This window comes from Castanea sativa, chromosome 11 (assembly GCF_040712315.1).
Source record: "Castanea sativa cultivar Marrone di Chiusa Pesio chromosome 11, ASM4071231v1".
NCBI classification, from domain to species: domain Eukaryota; kingdom Viridiplantae; phylum Streptophyta; class Magnoliopsida; order Fagales; family Fagaceae; genus Castanea; species Castanea sativa.
Window position 1 is genome coordinate 36,417,605 of NC_134023.1, and position 21,276 is coordinate 36,438,880.

The 21,276-nt window shown below is 36.1% G+C and overlaps 1 protein-coding gene across 5 annotated transcripts in view; it reads right to left on the reverse strand.

The window, feature by feature from the left end:
• Positions 1-14,499, reverse strand: part of LOC142615675 (ubiquitin C-terminal hydrolase 12-like) — a 53,722-nt gene extending 39,223 nt beyond the window's left edge. For 4 of the 5 annotated variants that reach the window (XM_075788432.1, XM_075788430.1, XM_075788429.1 and 1 more), the window contains exons 1-9: positions 14,308-14,499; positions 14,022-14,133; positions 9,103-9,250; positions 8,840-8,997; positions 1,541-1,806; positions 1,231-1,449; positions 1,028-1,136; positions 826-941; positions 489-587 (exon numbers count right to left, since the gene is read on the reverse strand). In XM_075788432.1, the coding sequence (XP_075644547.1) occupies positions 489-587; positions 826-941; positions 1,028-1,136; positions 1,231-1,449; positions 1,541-1,806; positions 8,840-8,997; positions 9,103-9,250; positions 14,022-14,133; positions 14,308-14,337 (1,257 nt within the window). In that variant the 5' untranslated portion in view covers positions 14,338-14,499. The remainder of the gene's footprint in view (positions 1-488; positions 588-825; positions 942-1,027; positions 1,137-1,230; positions 1,450-1,540; positions 1,807-8,839; positions 8,998-9,102; positions 9,251-14,021; positions 14,134-14,307) is intronic. The other variant, XM_075788428.1, reaches the window with a different exon arrangement.
• Positions 14,500-21,276: the final 6,777 nt, after the last annotated feature.

Here is a 21,276-nt window from a genome sequence, read left to right on the forward strand (position 1 = left end):
GTAAATATTCTTCAATTGCAATTCTTTAGGCTACTTCATTTTTTTTTTTCATAAAGAAGTCTCTCCTCAATAAAATTATTCTTACTAATTAAAAAAAATTAAAAAAAGTATGGTGAGTATGACTTTTTTCCACTCGGTTATCTTTTTAAATTAAATGACATGATGTGGCCCTGAAGACGTGTGGCTTGAGGATTATGAACCAGAATATGATTTTGTCAGTGATACCAACTACAGTACAGAAGCCAAGTAAATTTTCATGTGAATATAATGGTGAACTAATATTCAAGTATGCACATCCAGTAGCAAACTGTAGGAACTGAAATGCCCCGGGGGCATACCCTTGTTTTCTTTCTTTCTATTTTGTGCATTTGGACACCTAAGTTTCTTTGTGCAAAACTACTCATGAAAACAAAATTGCAAAGCATATACAGGAATCAAACGAATATACCATGAAAGTTAAAATAATTTGAATCCACTCTACTACTCACCTTTACCATGGTATCCCGCATAAAATCATACTCAAACCTTTTTAGCTGAAGTTGAAGGACAGGCGGAAAATCAATGAACAAAACACCTTTCCTAGCATCCTGAAAGGTCAAAAAGTTGGAAACATTCTTTAAAAACAATCCTCTAGGATTTTTCATTCAGGCAAACACATCTATGGATTAGGTGATCCAATTCAAGAAGAACAAATGCCAGCTACATTTAGAGAAATCCGAAAGAAGGGTATGAATACAGACTATACAGTAGAGGTTAACGCAAGAAAAATCAGATGTATTAAAACAAAAATTCACAAGGAAACAACAATATATCAGAGAAATTTACCTGTAAACCATACCGTTCAGCATGATACTTATTATCACCCTCAAGACGTTCCACTTCCACATATTTGTCAAAAGAAGCATAAACATCCCGACAACCTTTGACATCAAGCTGAAGATCTACAATTAATATATGAAAAAGTTCCATAAGGTCCATAAATCCATCTATGATAATATGGTACTTCGCTGTAACCCCAAATATGTACCATAAAATGATTCTTTTCTTGTTGACTTATAGTCCACATTGATGCATTCAATATAATTCATATGGTGCCCTTCAAATAACTGCTGTATTGTACCCTCCACAACAGTTCCCTGGGTTAACAAAACAATTTCAAATTCAAATAACCACCAAAGTGAACATATAAGAAAAAGTGCAGAAGTTCAATATTATGGAACCTCTGTATACCTTCATTTTATCTTCCAGCTTTTCAGAAAGAACCCTATTAAGTTCTTGCACATCATGCTGCATAAAAGAATCATATGTGTCCCATCCAAAAGACTTTGTCAGCTCTTTTGTTGCTACACTAGTGTCGCTGTATTGGAGCTTGTAAAATAAACTCTGCAAAGCCAGAGGGATGCTCCCTGTCGGCATATCATTCTCGGTGGTTGGCATATGATACACATTCTGAAATTAAAAGTATAGATTTATATTAAATATGAAGTATCACTGTGAAATAACAGCAATAAGACAAATTACAAAGACCAAGTATGCTAACCTTTCTGAAGTAAGGTATATGATACAGTGTCTGAAGAAGAGAATTCATGTAGCATGTAGCTCCCTGGTTTTTAAGTCCAACAAAACCAGTCTCCTTCTTCGAGTCATGTGACCAATAATCAACAACTCTACGTACAGCAACATCAGCTTCAACTATGCATGTGTCATTCACAAGATAACCTCTACCAGGGTCATAAAGTTCACCAAGAGGCATGAATGAAGTGAAACCCCAATCACTCTCACGTGCATTGAACTGGTGCTGTGTTTCTGCAAGATGCAAAAGGAGGGTAACTATCAACATGGATAAAATTTGAAATAAAAAAGCACAATCCTACCCTAGGAGAGGGCCCTCAAAACCTAGGTAAATTCATCACACGCAAATTAATCTTTATTTTTTGTCCTTGGCATCCTAAATGTCTTGGTATTACATTCAACGTATGTGTCATGCACAAACCTTGTCACCAAGCCATAATCTCACCGTCTCTATGGTGCTTTACTTCTTTTATAATTATAGAAATCATATATGTATATATATATATATATATATATAGAGAGAGAGAGAGAGAGAGAGAGAACAAGTACATACACCACATATACATACTTCACCTAGAAATTAGAATCTTTTAAGTGGTTCAAACATAGAGAAATTTTAAAAAGCATTACATTGAAGGCTTCCAAGTGCATTTATCCAATCATTAGATCTTCAAAATAAAGACTTGGGTAAATTCTGGTTGAATTCAACACATTTAAAATTTTGAACACTTGATTATTAGGCTCTTGCAAAAAAAGTAAAACAAAGCAGACAGCACCAAATCTTGCAACTAACCTCTCAGACGAAACCTTTCTTGCTCAATATAGACACTTTTATCCACACAAACGTCTCAAATTTAAATTTCCACGCAATACATAGAAGATACAAAAAGAAAAGATAGACTACTGATAAGTAAAAATCAAATTACATGGGTAGCAAGAAACATAGAGAAGAAGCTAAAACTAGGTCCTCAATCAAAAAGTCAGCCAAGACCATCAAGGTGCAAGCCTGACTTGCCTTTCCTATAAAAAATTGTTGGTGAACCAGTCCTACACTATCAAGCTCATCTCAGTGCCATCAAAATTCAACCACTGTCAAAACCTATCAACACCATCCATTCTACAAAATAAATAACCATTGCATTTAACCCAATCACCCATCCCCCATTTAGACCTGTGTGACAAAATTAAAGGAAATTTATCACTGCCTTGATGTGCCAAGCCCACCACTACTCTCATCGAAGACCACCCATCACTACTGCTACAGCCTCTAAGCCACAATTCCCACAATGAGAGCATAAATTAATAATAGTGTTTGATGAGTGGTTGCAACGTAGTTGTGAAAAGTCCTATTAGTGGTGAAACAGACAAAAGCAACATTTAAGAGTAGGACCTGGCCACTGGGGCAGGTAGTGGGGAGGCTTTGAAACATACAGGCAGGATAATGGTGGGTTGGATTTTTCTTGCTACATTTGAGGTGAGGAGGTTGGAGAGCAGTGGATGGGGATTTATGAGATTAGGGATCCAGCAAGCATGAGAATCTGTTATTCTATTTCATTTAATTTTCTTTTTAGCAACCCGATGTAAATAGTGTCGGGCCAAGTCGCTCTTTGACCCTTGAAATATTGCACCTCCACCCCGCCTTTTTTTTTATAAGCAATATAACTTCATTGAAAGTTGGCTGGGCACATTAAGTATCAGTGTGGATGGGGATTTATCAGATTAGGGATCCAGCTAGCATGAGAATATGTTACTCTATTTCATTTAATTTTCTTTTTAACAACCCGATGTAAATAATGTCAGGCCAAGTTGCTCTTTGACACTTGAAATATTGCACCTCCTATCCCCCTTGTTTTTGTTAAGTAATATAGCTTCATTGAAAGCCAGGAGAACCAAGTATGTGAAAGGCAACACCAATACTATACATCCCAAACTATCTACCAATGCTTCTACATTCTGCATTGCCCACCAAGACCAATTCTGATTATCTTTAAAACCTAAATTAGCCTGAAATAACAAAAACACATTTCAAATGCCACATCATTTCTGGTTCAGCCCCTCAAAATATTAACATATCATCCACAGAAGTAGATGTTAGGTCATAAGCACAGTATCATACGAATTCCTAAGTGTGAATCCCAAAATATAATCCCCAGTTGCCCTATCTCAGACCTCATAAACAGTGGAAAAAACCACTCAGACTAACATTCATTTGTACAGAAAAACAGAGTAAATATACCAATAATAAACCCACCTCCCTCGCGCGGCACTGAAAACACACCATCACAACATATAGATGAGAAAATCCAGATTTAAATGATCATTAGATTTTTCCAAATCTAGCTTACACAATACCCCTGACATGCCAATCTTCGGTCTACTATCCAAACTTTGGTCTATCTAAAGCCAACCTGCCTCCACTTCATCAATAGCTGAGAAATGTAACCCATCCAACAAAGGGCGCCTCACTCCATCTTCAGCATACTAATGCTTATGAAACTGTACTATCTTTGCATTAATTCCGCCCAGTTGAGAACACTTCCCCATCCACAAATAAACAGCATATGGTGTTGGCAGCTTTGAAGTTGGACCTAAAAAAATGGAACGAAGCGGAGTTTGGCAATATCACTTTAAAGAAACAGCAGTTATGGAACAAATTGAATGACTTGGATGTTAAAGAGGAGACTCAACCTTTAACAGATGAGGAGAAGTTAGAACAAGCTAATCTCCGTACCAAGATTGAAAAGCTTACTCTTTTAGATGAGATTAGTTGGAGGCAGAAGTCTAGGGTGCAACACTTGAGGGAGGGGGACGCAAGTACAAAAAAAATTTATAGAATGGCTAATTCCAATAGAAGAAATAGTGGTATTGAAAGCCTTATGGTTGATGGAATCTTGTCTTCTGATCAAGGTATGATAGCTGATTGTATTACTCAATTCTTTATGAATTTATACTTGGAGCAGCAAATTGTTCGACCTTAAGTCTTGGTATTTCCTAGGATATCCGATGATAGTGCAAGATTTTATTGGTGACAAAGCGCCTGGACCAGATGGGTTTCCAATAGCCTTCTTCCAAGCATGTTGGGGTATTCTTAAAACTAATCTTATGACTGTTTTTCACCATTTTTTTGCTAAAGATCAATTTGAGAAAAGCTTGAATGCAACGTTCATCACTCTCATCCCTAAAAAAAATCCAGCAATTGAAGTCAAGGATTTTCGCCCCATTAGTCTTGTTGGGGGGATTTATAAAATCATTGCTAAGGTCTTAGCCACCAGACTTCGCACGGTCATGGAAGATATAATTTCTTCTTTTCAAAATGCTTTTGTGAGGAACAGGCAGATTCTTGACCCTGTGCTTATTGCTAATGAATGCCTCGACAGTAAAGTGAAAACTAGTTTGTCAGGGTTACTTTGCAAATTAGATGTTGAGAAGGTTTTTAATCATGTCAACTGGGGTTTTCTTATGCAATTACTAGAACAGAGTGGGTTCTCTGCTAAATAAAGGCAGTGGATTTTCTTTTGTATATCTACAGTTCGCTTCTCTATTTTGATAAATGGCACTCCTTGTGGGTTTTTTGAGAGCTCTAGGGGGTTGAGACAAGGTGACTCATTGTCCCCTTTGTTGTTTGTCTTGGTGAAGGAAGCCCTTGGGAGAATGTTGGATAAGGCTGTTCATGATGGTCACATGTCAGGCTTTGGTGTAGGTCGTTTGAAGGGAAGATCCTTGGAGGTGTCACATCTGCTCTTTGCGGATGACACTTTAATTTTTAGTGATGCAGATTTGGATCAGGTTTTGTTTCTTTGTATGATTCTCATTTGGTTTGAGGTAGTTTCTGGTCTAAAGATAAATTTGGGCAAGTCAGAGCTGGTTTCTGTTGGTATGGTGCATAATCTTGACTTATTGCTTAATGTACTTGGTTGTAAACAAGGTACCCTTCCAATGAAATATTTAGGCCTACCTTTGGGAGCTAAATGCAAGGATAAGACAATTTGGAACCCAATTTTGGAGAAGATAGAACAGAGATTAGCAGGATGGAAACATTTGTACTTATCCAAGGGAGGTAGAGTCACTTTAATTAAAAGCACTCTATCTAATTTACCCACTTATTTTCTATCTTTATTTCCTATTCCTGCTTCTTTAGCTAACCGAATTGAGAAACTTCAGAGGGATTTCTTATGAGGTGGCATTGGTGATGAACCAAAATTCCATTTGGTTAAATGGGCTACTGTTTGCACTCCCATTGCTTCGGGTGGTTTGGGGATACGAAAGGTACGACTTTTTAATGAAGCTCTGCTTGGGAAGTGGCTATGGAGATTTGGGATGGAGAGGGCTGCCCCTTGGAGGCAAGTGATAGCCGTGAAATATGGTTGTGGATGGGGTAATTGGTGTACTAGGCCTACTAATGGTTCATATGGTGTTGACTTGTGGAAAAATATTAGTCGGGGATGGCCTTTTTTCTCTCGCCACATTCTATATGATATCGGGGATGGGTCTAGAGTGAAATTTTGGCAAAATCGTTGGTGTGGTGAAACATCTCTTGCTGTCAGCTATCCTGAATTATTAGATTTTGCCGAGATCAAGAAGTTAGTGTGGCTGAGGGTATGAAGTTTGACAACGGAATCCTGTTTTGGGATGTAAGTTTCTTTAGGGGTGTGCATGCTCAGGAACTAGAGGCATTGGCCAGTTTCATGGATACCATATATGGTGCATCAGTGAGAGGGTTTGATGAGGATAAGATGTGCTGAAAATCTGATAAAGAGAAGGGTTTCACGGTTAGGGATTATTACAATCTCTTAGTAGGCTCTAATGACGATTGCTTTCCTTGGAAAAGCATTTGGAAGCAGAAGATTCCTTCTCGAGTAGCGTTCTTTGTTTGGATTGCTGCTTTAGGGAAATGCTTAACGATTGACAATTTACGAAGAATGAGGGTTTGGATATTGGACTGTTGCTATATGTGCAAGTGTAATGGTGAATCGGTTGATCATCTTTTTCTTCATTGTCTGGTTGCAATGGATATGTGGGCTATGGTGTTCGGGTTGTTTGGAGTGAGCTGGGTTATGCCACAATTTGTAGTGGGGATTCTAGCATGTTGGCAAAGTAGTTTTGGCCGCCATCGAAATGGGTATATATGGCTTATGGTTCTCCATTGCTTATTGTGGTGCCTTTGGAGGGAGAGAAATAGTCGATGCTTTGAAGATAATGAGAGATCCATATCAAACCTCAAGCTATTTTTCTTTAGAACTTTAATGGATTGGTTGGCTGCCTTGCAGAACCAATCCTTGTCATCCTTTCTTGATTTCTTAGATTCTTGTAATTTTTGTTCTTGAGTGTTTGACTCCTTGTACACTCCCTGTGTGCTAGGGTGTTCCACCTTTTTTGAGATCAATAAACTTTTACTTATCAAAAAAGAAAGGATCTTCTACTCAAGTTCTACAATTGCCTAGTCTTTCAGCATTTAAAAGGGGTCTCTGTCCTCCATCGCATTCAGCATCAAGATGCTCTCTAATAAACAATTCTTCCTCCCTACCACATTACCAAACTCCCTGTCTTTCCACTTCTTTAGATCCACTTTAAGTGCTTTCAGTTTGTTCATAAGTACAAAACTAGGCAACCCATGAACATTATAGGAATCCCACCACATCTTTTACCTTGTCTATAAACCTCTCAGCTTTTAACCACATATTTTTATACCCAAAAGGACTCCTACCCTTCTGTATAAACCCGCACTCCAAGATAATAGGAAAATGATCAGAAAGCAAGCAAGGGAGTAATTCATTGCACTTTCTGAGAGATATTATCCTCCAAAGATGGGGGAGAATAGTAATTTATCCATTCTGGACCTTGACAGATTATTAGACAACAAGAAGCTGCCTCCCTCCATTGGAATATCCATGAACTACTAGTGATAAAAATGCTCAAAATGAAGCCACCAAAGGGAAGAAATTTTAAACTTTATATCAATTTATGGCAACTACTTTGAAGTCATCCCACCAAAACCAATCACTAACAACAACCTAGCCAAGGCTTTGTTTGAAGACAGTAATGGTCTAAAGAAATAAAAATTGTGCACACACATGCACACACACACACATATCCTTAAGCTCCATCTAAAGAGAGAGAAAGAGAGGTGTCAATTACTTAAACCAATGACCATTGTTCAGATCCATCCAATTGTGCATGCAAGCGGACACACATCCTTACGCTCCATCCACACACACACACAGGTGTTAATTAGTAAAATCAATGACATTAGGAATGTCGCATAAATTCATTACTACATATCTTTTAAATCCATCCCTCCCAAAAAATAAAATAAAAAATAAAAAAACCAAAGAGCTACAACCACCAGTTTCCCCTAGTGGATGCACATTAAAGAAGACTGTCCTCCTCTATTCTCAAAAATCTAATCAATCTCACCAGCTCCTAAATGTCCAGCACTCTCCTCCAATGAAGCCTCCACCAAGGCAACAACTCAGACAAGTCTGCCCTCAACCTAGTAGCCCAACAACCTTCACCATCAAAAGACTCAAATCAACGACAACAAACGGTCTACTACTGAACACATGAGAAAAACCTCAACATACACAATTCTTTTTTTAAAGTAGAGAAATCCTTAATCTTTGCAATTTGAAAGTTAAATGCACCAACACCTTAATAAAATTATTATTTTTGTTGCATTGCTTCATTTCAAAGTTAATTTAGGGTTTTGATATTGGGTTAGGGATATTTTTTGAGTGGGTCTTGTAGGCAATATTGGTGAGACCAAGCACACTAAAGAAGTGGACGAGAGGACACAATGCTTTTTCATTCACAATTGGTAGAAAAGACAATAAACAAAGTCATGCAGATCAAATCACAGTTCATTGACATTGGAGCAATGCATCCTAAGCAGTTGGGCGGCATTGTTATGCAGAATGTTGCAATTGTATGAGGTTTTCTTTCTACCACTAATACACTTATCATATTTGATGCATAAAGCCACACCAGTTCATGAACACTCACGCCCACACAAAAACTTCTCTTTAGTATACGATGACCCATTTACAAGAGTGGATGCCCCAACCAACCACAGCAAATGAATTTGTATGATACCATCCTAAATCCTCTCCAAAATGTTCATCAAGGTTCAAAACAAGCATGCAAAGTACTTCTACACTAGCACAGGATCTGATAGTAAGATCATAGAAGGACAAAACACAGTAGTGTCCAATTTTATCAATATACTAAATAAAAACCAATTTTCTATATGAGAACAGTGGAGAGAGCATACCTTTTCTAATTGAGTATTTATTATGGATTTGGTTGATAACAGACAAGCTGAACTGGGCATATCTACTCCAGCCATAAGGCAAATTCGTTGAATCTGCAACATCTAGATACATAGACAAATGATCGACATTGTTCCCCTTTGGGAAGACTAGTATTCGCCTGCCAAGGGCAATTAAACGCAGATCACAACAATCAGTTAACAAACATAAGCCAACGCAAGGGATATGGATGTAATTTCTGTAACAAATGGAGAGATCCAAATACCATTTGTAGCCTCCGACCAAAAAAACGTCAGAGTAGAGCTTCTTTATATTAAGCCTTGAGAAATTATCAATTGTCCAAGTGAACCTCGCAGATGGTGGATCATCCACGGCCTGAGCTTCCACTGTGCTTGTGGTTTCTGCTTGAGCTACTAAAAGAATTCACATAAAAATCATAATCAAACACCAAGTTCCCATTCATACGCAAAGAAAAGTACAAAGCCAAAAGTAATTAAGATAATACATCTCAAAAATTGTATTATACAATAACTAGTGTTAGTTGAGCCTGGTACAAAGATTTAAATTTGATGCATGTGGAGTATTTGGATCAATTAAACAAAGGGTATACTTCAATCAAATTAATTAAAAAAATAAAAATTCAAATATAAACCCTTAGGGTCTATTTGGATACCATGAAATACTATAGATAAAGGTAAAAGTTAATTGAAATAGTACAGTGCGCTCATGAATAGTGCCAAATAATGCAGTGAGGCCCATGAATAGTAACAAAAATAAGCTGAATAATGAAAAAATTTATAATTTTAATCCACATTCAAACGCACACTTAAAATATCAACACCATTGGCCCAATTATTTCTGGAGAAAGCATCACCTAGAAATAATAATACAAGAATAAAATCCTCAATCTTGTAGCAGTTTGTACTCAACAAAAGGGACTAATAGCCTAAATAACTTAAATGATTACATTGCAAATATATAGTTCTCCGATTTCATCAATTCACTTAGCAACCATAGGTGTTAGTATCAAACAATAAACACATATCAAACAATACATATTGAATCTTTTGTACTTCCTCTTCTTGAAGACATTAAAATCATCAGTTCCTCTTTTTTTCCTAAAAGTCTGACAATATGTTTTTTAATATAATCCAGGAGATTAAAACATGGTTTAACATCTTTATGAGTTTGTGCAAGGTAGTTTTCATTTGGATAACTCTAATAATCATGAGACACTTGAGCTTGAGGAGGGCTAAGTAGCATCTTATCTAAGTAACCCTTCTAATGGTGAGATTCAACATTGGAATCCTCATTTCATTCGGACTTTTCAAGATTGGGAACTGGAATCAGTTGCTTCTTTGTCTGAGTTGCTCTTCTTTGCCAGGTAGGTACCGAGCCTTGTAAATCCCAAAAAAAAAAAGGTTGCTTGAGGTTCATTTCTACTATAATACACTTAGGGGTTCCATAGGTTTCCTTCCATAAAAGAGCATTTGGATAGCCAAGGTCCCACAAAAGGTGTCATCACTCTTTGTGCAGGTCTAGGGAAAATCTTGAATATTGATAACCTTCACAAAAGGCAGTGGTTGATTGGCGTTATACGTGAAAAAGAAGCTTTGATCTATTAATCACCAGCTACTTCATTGTTCTTTGGCAACAAATCTCTGGTCAATCTTTGCAATGTTTGGGCTAGTTTGGCTGATGCCTAAATCTGTGTGGAGCTTTTGAGGTGTTGGCAAAGATAATTTCATTGCCACATAACAGCTAAGCTGTGGGAAGCCATTCCTCTATGTGTTATGTGAAATCTGATGAATGAAAGAAACAAGAGGGTATTTGATGGAATTGGGTGTCCTACTTATGTAACCAAAGACCATATATTGCAGTCCCTGTATGATTGAATGTGTACCCTGGGTGTCATCCCTGTCTTCTAAGGTGAAGGATCATACCACAACTTGTTTGCATGTTTCTAGGTTTTAATAGGCATGCTTTACCCTCTCTCTTTTTTTAATACGGAATTGAAATTTATTAAAAATCATAAGAGTATACCGGACGTATACAAATCAAAGAAAAAAATAGCAAGCTAAAAATAAGAATAGAAAAGGAAACACATGAAACCAGCCGTAATAATAACAGCACAAATATATAGTGTCTATAAAATCCATCAAAGAATATGAGGAGTGAAGGACTTCGATCCCATTCATAAAGGATCTTCAAAAATAAAAACTTGAGATTTGGCACAGTGGACACGCTTTACTCTCTCATTTAGTTAAGAGTCCTTTGTTAATAGTAAGGCATTAAATCTCCCTTCTTATAATGAAACAAGTCTTGAAAAAGGATGCAGAGAACAAGCACCAAATGAATTGTGGGGGGGAAGAAGATGAGAATGCAGCACAAGTGTGCTTTTTATGGGAGAGGGGGGTCTTTGAACCCTAGACATCAATATTGGAGACTATTTAAGGGAAGGAGCAGGGGATACTTCTAAGTATCATTTGGTGAATTGGAGGATGGTTTGGGTATTCACAATTTGGGCACTTTTAATCAACCTCTTCTTGGAACATGGCTATGGAGGATTGGGATGGAAAAGGCTCACTCATGGAGATATAAGGAGGATGGGGCGAGTTAATCAACAAAGATGGCGTGAGTCGGGTCAGCCTTAATAAGAGTATTAGAGGTGGGTGGGAATCTTTCCCTAGGCATATTAATTTTGTGGTGGAGAATGGCCCACAAATCTAATTTTGGTATGACATACGGTGAAGGGATTCTTGCCTTAAAGATTGTTCCTTTATTTGTTTGTCTTATCATCAAACAAGAATGCATTAGTCACATCCTACTTAAGAGGAATGAGAGGCAATGGAGTGAGGCACTGGAATCCTTAGTTAATGAGATGAGTTCTTTTTTTTAATAAGTAATAAGACTTTTATTGAAAAGAATTGAACATCATGTTCACGATGGTGAACACGTTGAACAATAAACCAAATACAAGAAAATCAAGAACTAAAGGAAATAGAAACTAAAAAATCAGATAAAGCAGTTCAACTCGTACACCCTCAAACACAAGCCCAAAGAAACAAAGTACGAAAAAGTAGACATTTTAGATGTTCCAACGTTCTCGCCTTATCTTCAAAAATCCGGGCATTACATTCCTGCCAGACTAACCACATTACACATGCCGGGACCCTATTCCAAATGGTTGAACGATACTTTCCAAACCAGTTTCTCCAAATAAAGAAAAAAGAGTTCACTGACTTTGGCATTACCCATTGAATCCCAAACACTGCAAAAGCTTCACACCATAAGACATGAGAGAGCTTACAATGAAGAAGAAGGTAATTCATAAATTCCCCATCGCAGCAACATAAGCAGCACCTATTAACCAAAAACTGACCTTTCTTAATAAGGTTGTCAATGGTGAATATCCCATCATTAGCTGCTGTCCATAAGAAGAAAGACACCCGTTTAGGCACCTTAATACGCCATATACACTCCCAAGGAAAGGCATCAGTGGTAGGACTAGATAATAGCTTATAAAAAGAGCGCACATCAAAAACACCCGATGTAGTCAATCTCCAGACCAGTTGATCATCTCCCTCACCCCTCAGCATAAAGGAATAAATAAACTCAAAGAATGAATAGACAGTGGTTGCCTGCCAATCTTAAGGACCATGTCGGAACAATAAATTCTAGCTCCTCTCTCCTTCTGAATTTGATACAACCAAGTCAGAGACTCATGCTTCTTTAGAGACAGAGCAATCATACATAGAAGGAAATAGTTCCTTCAGAGGAGTAGGCCCACACCATCGGTCATGCCAAAAACTAACACAGCTACCGTCCCCCACATTATACAGAATCTAGCTAAAGAACTTCTCTGTTCCTAATTTAATACTCCTCCACATCCCACACCCGTGGGCACCACTTACCCCTCTAGTACACCAGCCTCCTCTTGCCTCCCCATATTTATCTACTATAACCTGACACCATAATCTATGTTTTTCTTTCCCAAACCGCCACAACCACTTCCCAAGCAAAGCCTTGTTAAACAACCCAACCCTCCGGATTCCCAAACCATCACATTCAATAGGCAAGCATACCTTATCCCAAGCAACTAAAGGATACTTAAAACACATCCTCTAAGGCCCCCCAAAGGAAATTCCTTTGAATCCTTTCTATTCTTGCTACCACAGCTTGAGGGATAGTAAACAACGATAAAAAGTAGGTGGGAAGACTCGATAGGGTACTCTTTAACAAAGTAAGCCTACCACCTTTCGACAAATAGAGTCTTTTCCATCCAGCCAACCATTTCTCCATCTTTTCTATAATAGGATTCCAAATTGATGAATCCTTATAATGTGCCCCGAGGGGCATGCACAACCCCACCTGCCAGAATCGTGTATCAAGTAATCTAGGAGAACTCATAGTATGGAATAAACCTAGGATGTTTAAGACTACAGCTCATCCAAAGCCTCCAACCACTACAAGTCTTGAACCCACGACTTCACCCACCTCTTAACTCTTATAAGTAGAGGAGATGTGTCAATTGAGCTACAACTCATTGGCGATAAAGATATTTACTATTGATAATTTGCAAAAGCAATGCATTATGATATTGGATTGGTGTTGTATGCGTAAGTCTAGTGGAGAGACAAGGATCATCTGTGGCTCTACAGAGTTGTGGCCCTTTGCATTCGTTTTATTCATAGCTTCTTGAATTATGCCAAATACATTTGAGCAATTTTGCTTTGGGGTGTAAGCCTATAAAAGCTTGACTCCTTTACACATTTTGTGGACTTACAACCGTGTGGCAGGCACGCTGTATTAATGTCATCAAACAATCCCATCTAATGGATTGGATGAGGATTCAATAATTTTATTGAATTTTGATGTCAATAGCTTAGGATTAGTTGGTTACACATCCAGCACAATCTAGCTTATCTTTTAATCAATAAATTCATTGTATTCATCAAAAAAAAAAAAAAGTTAAGTCTAGGAAGTGACACTAAATGTCAAAAGATTATTCAAAAACTATAAAAGACGACGATAACAACGATAAAAATTGATTTGGATTATTGAAAATGAACAACATATAGCGAATACATTTTTCAATCAAAATTCGAATCAACTAGATTAATTCAATTATGTCACACTATCCCCTTTTATATACTTTTAAAAATCAAAAATCAGAAATCGAACCTTCCATGGGCTGAGGGCCTTCGAGCAAGTCGGTGTTCGGAACCAACATCTCATCATCCTCCTGTTGCGGCTGCGGCTGCGGCTGCGGCTGAGGCTGAGGCTGCTGTTGCTGCTGCAAAAATATAAATAAATAAATAAAAAAAGGAAAACAAAAGAATTCAATATGAAGTATTCGGATCCGGAGCTCCGAAAGAGAGAGTTGTGAGTTCATGGATCAAAATTGAATTGGATTGAATTGAATTGAAAAGATTATGTATAGAGGGAGAGTTGTGGATTTGGGAATTACATCTAACGGTGGAGGAGTCATCAGAGTCATGACCGGTGGTCGATCGATGAATCAGATACTGAAAAAAAAGAGAGAGAGAGAAAGAGGAGTCTGCAACAAGTTATGCAAAAGAAAAGAAAAGAAAGAAAATGATGGAATGGAATGGGGATGAACAAAGAAAAGAAAAGGCAGGTCGACTGACTCTCTGGGTTTAGTTCGAGACCAAAAAAAAACAGAGGACACTTTCGGAATTTACTATCCAAAAAAGGCCAGTCACTAATCGACGATTTTTTTTTTATTATTGTTATTATTATATGAAATTTGCAAGTTCAGGACTCCGAGTTTTCGGTTTTTACTCGCCAGCTCTAACTAGCAAGTAGAATTTGCTATAGTCTTCCTTTTTTTGTAATTTATTATGAGTCAAAGGAGAAAAGTAAAAATATACCCTGTGATATAAGTTTATAATAATTTCATAATAATTTTAGGTAGATTTTACATGGAAAGCCATTATTAATGGGTAAAAATATAATTTTATAGTTCAGATTAGAACTGACAATAAAATGTGCCACATCATATTTGTTGTGAATAATTGAATATTGTAGTGGTTTTTTTTTTTTTTTGCAAGTTCATGACTTATAATTTTTTAGTTTTACTCACCAAATCTTTAGCCAGTAACTCTAATTTGTAAATGTAGTTCATTTCATTTCCAAAAAAAAATAGAAGTAGAATTTGTAATCACAGTCTACTTTATATATATATATATATATATATATATGTAAAAGTCTTAGCAAAAAATTTGCATCCGAAGTCTAAACCAATAAGCTTGATTACTTTTTCTTTTTTGCTTGTCGATTTTGTAATACTGTGGGCAATTCTGCAATTCTGTGGGACCCAACCATTGCATAAAAAAAATGGTGTCGGCCGCCTCTCTCTCTTTTTCTTATTAGCCCAAACCCAACCCCTTGAAGATACACACGGCCCAATCACAATCCGGCCCATCCAACTGACAATTTTTTTTGTTTTTTGAAATGAAACTTTGAGCAAATAGTTTACCCATCTATACTTAATCCATATCATTGATATGAGCTAATTGGAGAGAAATAGATTTCTCTACCCTAAGAACCCACAACAAGATAAATAATTGGCCCAATATTGGCTAAGCTCATGTTGTTCTATTAAGACAATCTTACTACGCATCAAAAAAAAAATGTTACTAAACAAAGCCTTGGTTATGAGCCAGTCCAATTACTTTAGCATCAATCTCCCAAGGCATAAGACTTAAAAGAAATTTGAGAGCATTTTGACATAAACTTCAAGATGGTGATATAGCATCTCCTACAATGACAATCTTTGACAATCCCTCTTGACCAGCTAGAGATACAGTCATACACAACTCATTTTTCAACCTTTGAGCTTCAACTATTTTAGGTGAACATTTTGCCAATGATTTTAGCCCAAGCTTTAATTCCCTAACCTATATAATTCGTTGTAATAATAGCTAGACAAGCTTTGTTTGTGCACATGGCTGCATCACAATTTTGCTTCATCGCAATTTTACTCACTTAATTCTACTCATTAGTCATCGCTCTCTAATTTCAGAACTATTTCGTCCATATATTTAGTGGCAAAGTGTCACAATATACTTGGTTTCTTAACTCTTTTTTTTTTTTAAGAGTTTCAACATATGGCTCCCGCTTCTAATAATAGCTTTTTATCATCAGACCAAGACACCAATCAGTTTTTAGTGTAGGCGGAGATTAAACCTCAGATCTCTTATACAACTATCAGAGACTTTTTCAGTTGAACTAACTGAAACCCACCAGTTTCTTAACTTAAACTTCCAAATAATGTCAAGAGTTATTACTTATTACTACCCAAAAAAAAAATGTGAATTTTTTTTAAAAAAAAAACTCTACTAGAGTTGGTGGGGGGATAGCCATATGGTTTCAATGAACTACATAAATTTGTTGTTGCTCTTGGTAGCATCAAACTTGATGTTCCATTTGCCATGCCATTCTAACTAGTAAACAATTTTTTTTTATTAAAGATAGAATTTCTACTCTAGCCTAATCTAAGTATATATGTGTGTGAAGCTTCTTCCTGGAGACTTGAACCCCGGCCCTTGCCACTCACACTCCACAAGTATTTATATTTGTAGAGTGACCATCGCACCAAGGGGGAACGGTGGTTAGTAAACAATTTTTAAGATTTGGATCGTCTGCAATATTTACTTGATACAATTACCACATAATACTAACTGTGAGATGTGAAAATTTAAAAGTTAAAAAAAGTAAAAGAGTTGAAAAGTTAAGAAATTGTCTAATTTAAGGGCTTATAGTGAAATGAATTTTCAACTTTCAATCTCATTAATTAATTTCATTACTATATGATTCAATAACCCTATGGGTGTCAAATGGGTGGGTCTCGGTGGGTTTGGAGTGCAAATAATTGGGTTGGGTACATAAAACTCATTTACCCGTTTTACCCATTTAACTAATTACATCTAATCCAAACTCAACCCAACCCATTTATTTTGGGTAAACCCCAACCTAACCAATTACCAAATAATAAAAATTACCAAAATACCCTTAAAACCTGAAAATGACCAAAGTACTTTTAAAATCATTTAAAACTACCAAAATACTCCATAAACCTAAAAAAGACCAAATATGCTCAAAAACCACAATTGACCAAAATACCTCCTAAACCTTAAAAAAATGCCAAAATACCCCCAAAACCTAAAAAATGACAAAAATGGCCCTTAAACCTATAAGATAATAAAAATACAACCTAAACCAAAAAAATGACCAAAATACCTCCAAAATTTAAAAAATAATCAAAATACCCCAAAATCTAAAAAAATGACCAAAATACCTTGAAACCTAAAAAATTACTGAAATACCCCTAAAACCTTTAAAAAATGACCGAAATATCCCCGAAACCTTTAAAAAAATGACTAAAATACCTCCTAAACCTAGAAAATTGCCAAAAATAGCCCCAAAATCTAAAAATTAATAAAACATTCATAAAACCTAAAAAATTACCAACATTCCCTCAAAATCTACAAAATTATCAAAACACTCTTAGAACCTTTAATTTGACGAAAATACCCTCAAAACATCCAAAATACACCAAATCTCTATTTTGGTAATTTTAGAGGCTTAGGGTGTATTTTTTTCATCTTATAGGTTTAGTGGTATTTTGGTCATTTTATATATTTTAAGGGATATTTTGGTTGTTTTAGAGGTTTAGAGCTATTTCGGTCGTTTTAGAGGTTTTAGTATATTTTTTGTAATTTTAAAGGTTTTAGGTTATTTGTGGTCATTTGAGAGGTTTTTGGTGAATTTTGGTCATTTTAAAGGTTTAGGGGTATTTTGGTCATTTTGTAGGTTTGAGGGTATTTCAGTTATTTTTTAGGTTTCAAGGGTATTTTAGTCATTTTTTAGGTTTAGGGAGTATTTTGGTCATTTGTTTTTATTTTAGGGGTAATTTTAGTCAATTTTAGGTTTCGGAAGTATTTCAGTCATTATAAAGGTTTCGGGGGTATTTCGTCATTTTATAGGTTTATGGGGTAATTTGGTCAATTTTCAGGTTTAGGGCATATTTAGGCCATTTATAGGTTTCGGGGGTATTTCTGTCACTTTGCTAAGAAGTATCATGAATGCCAAAGGCGAGGTGATGAGATACACACTAGCCATTTAAGTCTACATCCAACTGTGGCTCCACATCCTTTCCACAGCTGGGGGCTGGATTTCATAGGTCCTTTAAATCCCCCTTTTGAAGGATGTACATGGATATTGGTAACCACTGAGCTATTTACTAAGTGGGTGGAAGCTGTGGCCATCAAGAAAGCAACAAGTAGCTCAGTGGCTAATTTCTTGAGGGAGAATATAATATGTCGTTTTGGGGTACCAAGTAAATTATTTCTGACAATGACACACCATTCCTGAATAAGGATGTACACCGCTTGACAGCATGGTACTCCATCTCTCACACGACATCGACACCTTAAGCCATGTTTGGTAACTATTTTCGTGTTCTATTTTCGTTTTCTTGTTTTCAAGGGAAAAAGAAAAAAACAATTTTTTTTTCTGTTTTCAAAATGAAAAACACGTTTGGTTACTTGAAAGGAAAAATACATTTTCTAAAAACAAAATTCAGGAAATTTGTTTGATAGTTGTTTTTGAAAAAGTTGAATTTTGTTTGGTTAATTTTTTTTTTTAATTATATCTATTCTAATTCAAAAAAATGTTTGCTCCAAAGTATTTAAAATCCTTACACCTAGAAGAATTATAAAATCAAATGTTTTGTATATAACATTCAAGCCTAAACCTTTAATCATATAAGTAAGACTAAAACTATAACACTTTAATCAAGTGTTATAAAAGATAATCAATAACTAAAGTTTACATCATGGCATCATTGCCAAGGAATCAGTTTCATTCAAAAATAAATAAATAAATAACGTGGCATCAATGATGCCTATTATTTGCCAACATCAATCTTGCGATTTGATCCCTGTAAGTTGCCATAGCTTCAGCTGCTTGATCAGTTAAGTCAACAGTGTGCAATGGCTCACCCGAATTATTCCTTCCTTCACCTTCAATAGTAAGGTTATCAATATTGAATTGAGTAAACAAGTGATCATTTCTTGTTGCCATTCGAATGAAGTTATGACTTGTGCAACAAGCTCTCATCACATTCCCTTGTCGACATGGTTTATAACGAGGTATCATTTTGAAGACTAGAAATCGTGCCTTTAAAACGCCAAAACATCTTTCAATTACATTACGAAGAGAGGAATGTCTATAATTGAAAAGCTCTTTAGCACCTTCAGGATGATCCCCATCTCGAAAGTCTTGTAGATGGTATCTCTCAGTGTGGTATGGAGGTAGAAACCCCAAGGTGCATGGATAACCATAATCCACTAAATAATAGCCACCTAACAAAAAATATAATAAGATAGAGTGAAGTATGACATGGTGAATGGATTAAACTTGAAAATTGTAAATATGTAAGTGAGGAAACAATATATCTTACCAGATGGAGGCCATAGGAAATTGTTTTTTGGCCTTTGAAGTGCATCTAAAAAATACTCGTGAGTTCCCATAAAAAAAAATAAAAAAAAAACTCGTGAGTCATTGACTGTACCCTCCCAACCCGTGTAAACAAATGTAAACTTCATATCAAAATCACATGCACACATTATATTATGGGCGATTATGGCCTTTCTAATCCTATAGCTGACTTACTTTGATGCTGGAGTCTATGCACTGATATATGTTCCATCAATTGCACCTATACATTTCTAGATAAAATATAAACACAAGTATTCACACATGCGAGCAAATAATATTTGTATGATAAAATGAACAGTAATTTGGGATTACCTTGAAATATGAAAAGAATTTTGTATTGTTAGCAATATGTGGATGCACTTCATTGCTTTGAGAAGGACGTATAATGAATTTTCCCAAGCAGCATATTGCTCTTATAGTTTCCTTAAATTGCTAGTCCACTGTCTCAGTTGAGTGTTGAAAACAATTTGCTATTAGCCTTATCCTCACATTATGTCCCACTATTAATAGGAACATACCAACTACCTCCTCCACTGTGATCCAAAGTGAGTTTGTTAAGAACTTATGTGTTCTCAAATAGTTACAAAGACTTGTAAATGTTGGTCTATCCATGCAGAATAACTCATAACATGTTCGAGGATTGCCATTCAATATCTCTTTTATAAATGCATCACTAGTCAACATATAGATTCGTTGAAGCTCCTTAGGAGTATAGTTGTTTTTATTCTCAACAAACATTAGCAGGAAGAACATATCATCGTCTTCTTCCTCATCTGAAGAGGATGAACTGCTATTATAATTTGATTCAACATTCATCCTGGACAATTAAACAGCAAATTTGATCTCAAATAGTGCTTTTTATTAACATAATCAACATAAATAAAAAATATTACCATAAAACAATAATAAACAATCATTTAACAAGATTAAATAACAATAAAACAGTACCAAATCATAGTCAACGACATTAAAATAAATATAATTTAATAGGAAATTATTGTTTTGACATAATCCCTTATAGCCTACCCAACCAAACCATCCTCCTAGCGAGACTCATGTTAGCAAAGATCTCTCTATCATCAGGATCTTGCTTGAACTTCTCAACAACCTTCATAAATATTTCATCCTTGACTTCTTCCATGGTCTCAAGGAAATTAATGCACTTGCCTAAGGAGAAGTCATTTGTAGGTACAGTATTGCTACTAACTTCATCAATGATATACCTCTTATACCTCTCAGTCTATGCTTTAGATGCCTCTATCCTAGCCTTAGAGGCCTCAGCCATTAATTGTAAGGCATCATTCATTTGGGAGCTTATTATATCTCGCCTACTCTTACTAGGACGCTCATCACAACTATCACTAGGATGCTTGCTTAATTGGGTTGTAATGTTAGAATCAAGGATTGCCATGACAGGGTCTTAGGTAGGACTTTCTAAATTAACATGAACTCCCCCCCTGAATGAGTCTGTCTTCCAATGCATTCTCTTCATCTGAATTAGGAGGGTCTTGGATGGATGCACAGTGTAGGACCCTAGTAGCTGTAGACTTATTAAATATAAGTCCAAGAAGATTATAATTTGAAAGTCCTTTAGTTCGAAACATCTTTGCCTTGGGATGTGCCTAAAAATATAAAGACATCTAATAAGAGAAAAAAAAATGATGGGGTATAACGTGTCAAAATAAAACATTGTATTGTATTCAAAGATATTTACTTGACAATAATTTTGTCATGACTCCTCAAGTGCATTAACAGTGTTGGTTTCAGCATCCCAACCAAAACCAGTTTGATTAATGAGTGTAGAAAACTCGTGGTGTAATAAACACATCCTATTAAACTTCCCTTTGAATTGAGTCATTGTAAAACTCCGTTTACCCAATTCATTTAATGTAGTTAACATTTTCTTCCAAGT